The sequence below is a fragment of the Salvelinus namaycush genome, chromosome 23 (genome assembly GCF_016432855.1).
Source record: "Salvelinus namaycush isolate Seneca chromosome 23, SaNama_1.0, whole genome shotgun sequence".
In the NCBI taxonomy this organism is placed as follows: Eukaryota; Metazoa; Chordata; class Actinopteri; order Salmoniformes; family Salmonidae; genus Salvelinus; species Salvelinus namaycush.
In genome coordinates, this window is record NC_052329.1 from 25,237,925 (window position 1) to 25,243,090 (window position 5,166).

General features: G+C 45.4%; 1 protein-coding gene across 1 annotated transcript; it reads right to left on the minus strand.

Annotated features, from left to right (window-relative positions):
* Positions 1 to 210: 210 nt before the first annotated feature.
* LOC120018867 (beta-crystallin A1-2) lies at positions 211 to 3,574 on the minus strand. The gene is made up of 5 exons (XM_038962087.1): positions 3,382 to 3,574; positions 3,054 to 3,172; positions 2,587 to 2,728; positions 1,991 to 2,133; positions 211 to 717 (listed from the first exon to the last, which is right to left on the minus strand). Exons 1-5 carry the CDS (start codon positions 3,418 to 3,420, stop codon positions 570 to 572), a joined length of 591 nt encoding a protein of 196 aa, XP_038818015.1. The 5' UTR covers positions 3,421 to 3,574; the 3' UTR covers positions 211 to 569.
* Positions 3,575 to 5,166: the final 1,592 nt, after the last annotated feature.

Consider the following 5,166-nt stretch of genomic DNA (forward strand, 5'->3'; position numbering starts at 1 on the left):
AACATGAACCAGTAGATTATAGCCCTTTTGTATGGTAGGCCGGTGCATATTGACATACTCTACTAACTTCTATTACAGATAGTGAAGCCTTCATTAGAAAGTAGTCGCCTACAGAGGAAAGGGCTGAGAAGAGAAGCAAGAGAAGACAGTGAAAAGAGTAAAGACACTTGAGCAGGTTAATAGCAGACTTGTATCGCTGTTTATTTTTTTGCTAATTTTGTCTTTATTGATCACTGTGGCTGTGAATTCCCTGTGACAACACTGAAGAACAGCATCAAAGCCTGGGTTGTACCACCACATCACCCGAGACCCTTCACTCCGCTTGATGTGGGATGCATGTCACTTTTCTATCTTATTCTTTCGTTCTCTCGTTTTTCTTCTTTTGGCGATGGAACAAAACAAAAGTGCTGGAAACAGGTTTGTCGCTGTGGAGCACCAGAAGCTTCAGGAGCCGTCGGTCTTGGAGGTTTAACAGGACTACTGGTCAAGCTTGGAATGATAGGGCGAAGGAGGGATGAGGGGAAAGGAGGAAGAGGAGGGGTGAAAGAGGGAGGAGGCTGTGGACGCTCTTACTGCTGGATGCGACGCAGAGATTGGACCTGGAAGGTCTGAGCGTGGGAGCCCCACTCCCTGTAGTGTTTGTACTCTCCGCCATGACGGTCGCACTCCATGATGTACTGGTAGCCACGGTAACCGGGGAACTGGTAGCACACCCAGCTAAAGAGGAGATGGAGAGGAAGTGGGTGAAGTGAGAAAATACCAGGAAACAAGCCCCAGCCCTTACCCTGTAGAGCAGGGATCGGCAACTGGCGGCCACTTTTGTAGGTCCGGAGATCAAGTTCCACAAAAAAAAATTAAATACTAAAGGTGCAATTTCAAAATTTGGTTGTACATAAGCAGTTTTTTTTCTTCTTATGACAGTCACTCAATTAGCCCATGTCAGCAAACATTTTTCAGATTGGTAAATTAGTCTAGCCAGCTATCTAAACTTGCAGAAATCATCGTTGAATTACCGACCAGTGGCTCCCCATTGATCATCAGATATCATATTAAAACCTGCAAATATTTCTCTCCACCACATGGCAAAATGAGTAGAGTTGCAGCAAACTTACTTTAAAACTGAAACATTTTCTCTATGCTTGCCCCCCAGCCACTGTGGCCCCTCATGATGTTCAGAGTCTAGGCACTTGCAGATCAGAAAGAGTTGGCCTCTACAGTACATGTTAGTCTCTGTATAATATCCAGGGACACCATATAATAGCTATTTCTTTCAAATTTTTCACCATAGTGTCCCTTGAACACATTTGGCAAAGAGAGGTCAGTAAGGTCACAGGACACTCATTTAGATAAATAATCATTTCAGTTCTGAAAGTTTTTTGCTTAGTTATATTATGATCTATTACAGAAAAGATTATGCTCTCACAGTTTATATAGTTATTACAATGGATTTTAATTATATAGTTATTACAATGGATTTTATTCTTACTGCACCTTAAACCTTTTTAGCAGTTTATCCAAGTTTTGTATTTTTCTCCCCAAATTCGATCTTGTCTCATCGCTGAAACTCCCCAACGGGCTCGGGAGAGGCGAAGGTGGAGTCATGCGTCCCCCAAAACATGACCCACCTAACCCCGCTCCTGAACACCCACCCACTTAACCCGGAAGCCAGCCGCACCAATGTGTTGGAGGAAACACCGTTCAACTGGCGACTGGGGTCAGCCTGCAGGCACCCGACCCACCACAAGAAGTTGCTAGAGCACGATGAGCCAAGTAAAGCCCCTCCAGCCAAACCCACCCCTAACCCTGACGTAGCTGGGCCAATTGTGCGCCATCCTATGGGACAACCCAGGAATGAACCCGGGTCTGTAGATGCAGTGCCATGGACCGCTGCGCCACTGGGGAGGCCTGATTCCTCTATTTCTGATTTGTTATGAGCATAGTCTTCTGTAGTGTGAAAAAGGAAGCCAGGATTTCTACTCCTACTACTTACGCTCCACTCTGGACCTGCATGGATCCGATCTCGTTGTTGCCCCAGCCCATGGCCTGCAGGGAGGGGTAGTCATCGTTCATCTCCCACTGCTTGCCAATGAAGTTCTCCCTTTCGAACACCACAATCTTGGACTCCTTATGGTTCTGTGCAGTTCAGAGAGAGGAGTAGGCAATGTCAGGTTACATTCAACCTGTTTCACTCCAAACTATTTACGAAAGATATACTGTGTAGAACTATGAATGAAAGTATGAAATCTTTGTAATACTGTGTTTTATTCACTTTGTCATTTAGTACTTTCAATAATGCTGGTAGAGGCTATCAAGGACGGCTAATTTATCTGTTAAATGTAATAATGTCAGTGTCTGTAATACTGAGTAGAGCCAGACTCTGTCAGTGTCACTCACAAGAGCCAGAGACATGGACTGAGGCCAGAACCCAGGCTTCTGTTCCAATATCGGTACTAGCATACAATGTGAATGTATTGGGCATTCTAAGTGGAATTCTACAATGGATATTGGAACATAGTCCACAGAGGAGAGTGTCTGTCTAGTCTGGCAGGAACAGGAACAGGAAGTAGGCTTGGATAGTACACTCACAGCAGAGCAGACTGGGCGGAAGGACATCAACCTTTCGATGTGGTAGGCGTTGCTGCCGCTCCAGGACTCCCAGCGAGGGTACTCTCCACGCTCCAACACAAACTGCTGCCCGGAGAAGCTGGAGTGCTCGTACCCTACCCAGCTACACATACACAGAGAGAGACAGAGCGAGGGAAACATGGAAAGTCGGATAGATACAAAGTGATAGAGAGACATAGAGATGAATAGCGAGACATAGTGATGAATAGCAAGACATGGAGATACAGAGGTATAGAGATATACAGTACATGTGGATAGTTGCAAAGGTGGGGCAAAGACTTTGTCATGTGTCCATGATACAGTATGTGTCTATCAGTATCCCTTAGAAATTGTTGCCTGTGCAATGGCTTGAAGGATAATGTGTAACCTGTCAGGGAGATAAATATCCTACAGTATGTACATGTGTTTTGGGGGGCTGGCTGACTTACGCTCCACACTCGACCTTCAGGGAGCGGATGTTGTCCACACCACACTCCATGATGTTCTGGCAGGAAGCAGTGAACTCCATACGCTTTCCCTGGAAGTTCTCCTGGTCGTAGACAGTGATCTAGGACAGAGGATATAGTGCATATTTGTAATCTGCCAGACCCGCTATTGCTGTTTTTAAAAATATATATTTTTTTACTGTTTTTAACACAACCAGTGTCTCTGCTAGAGAATGCACTTCCGTGTGCAAAGCTTTCCTTTCTCCTCTTACGTCTGTTAAGGAAAAATGGAAAGGGTTGTGGAAACGTGGTGTACCTAACACTGACTCACCTTCCATGGTCCCACTGGGTTAGGAGTAGTCAGCGCCATGTTTGATATCTCAGTAATAATTGACCTGCAGTGCAGAAAGCACACAGTCACAGACAGTCACGCAGTCACATTTCTGTTTGGCCTTACAGGGAGACCAGGGTAGACCTGACTAAACCCCAAATGGACCTCATCTCCACTCAGCTCTAGCTCTTGCATCAGTCTGTGCCCAGCAGCTAATGCCCAAATATATTAATGTAATGGTTATGCTAATGTGGCTGGACCTAGAGAATCTATGCAAGAGACTCATGACAAGCCCAAACAAAGCACTGCCCTGGCTGTTGCTGATGATAATACAATGCACATAGGGCTGAGGGAGGAGATGCACACCACAAAAACAGCTAGCTAAAGAGAGGAGCGACGATACAAAAACAGCTAGCTAAAGAGAGGAGCGACGATACAAAAACAGCTAGCTAAAGAGAGGAGCGACGATACAAAAACAGCTAGCTAAAGCCAGAGCGATGATACAAAGCAGAAAACGGATACCAACAGAGAAGTGCAAATACTATAGTATAATACTGGAAAAAATCCTCTCTAATACATAGGCCTGGTATCTACCGTTGGTATGTAATACCACAAATAAAATGGTACAATGCAAAGCATCCATCCACATTTCTGAATGATATGTGATAATTATGTTTTTCTTTATTAGTTGTTATAAATTCTACATTGTGAACCATTGTGTCATGTGCCTGTAAGTCATGCCATTGTCACACCCTGAGTGTGTAAAGTAAACTGTGCTGTTGATGGCGTCATGTATGATGTTGACTATGATGACGATTGGCGTGTCCATTTAGAGAATGTGTGTGTGCGTATGACCCTTTCTATACATTCCCAAGGCTCAGCAGAAAACAGCAAAGGAAAAAAACAGGACAATGGACAATGTAAATGGACAACAATGCTGGCAAAAGGCTATAGGCTGAACGGTCTAAAGATGGAGGGCTTACCTGACCTACCCCAAAAAATTGCTGTGTAGCGCTCAAGGGGGGCTCCACAAAACGATGTCCTGACCCCTGAGTAAACGGGCCTATTTATACACAGTGGTGGTAAATGGAGCCCAGGCCTGTGAGACGGGGTAGGAGTCAGCACATTGCTGGGCCCTCCATTGTTCCATACTGAGCCACAGGGCTTTAGGCTCTCCCCCGCCTACCATGGTGTGCTGGTGTACTGGTCTGGACGCAGGGCACCGTGCCCAGTGCCGATTAACACAAGCCCCTGGACAAGCGTCCGGACCCCATGATTATACAGACATAGACTACACCCAGTCCTGGTCATAGCCCAACCCCTAACCCACGACACAATTGCAGTAGTTAATGTATATGCTGTTGAGGGAAAAGATAGAGACACACGTCAGAAAGAGGATGTACCAAAATTCTAACCATTTAAAAATGTGTTTCTTAGATGACAATTGGGGAGATCAATGAGCCAATTAGAAGCTGGGGATGATTAGGTGGCCATGATGGTCAGATTGGGAATTTAGTCAGGACACCAGGGTTAACATCCCTACTCATACAATAAGTGCCATGGGATCTTTAGTGACCACAGAGAGCCAGGACACCCATTTCACGTTGCATCTGAAAGACAGCACCCTACACAGAGCAATGTCCCCAATCACTGCCTTGGGGAAATGATTTACTTTTTAACCAGAAGAAGGTGTCTCCTACTGGCCCTACAAACACCACTTCCAGCAGCATCTGGTCTCCCATCCAGGACCAACCCTGAGATTGAGATTTAAGCCAGAAGTGGGAT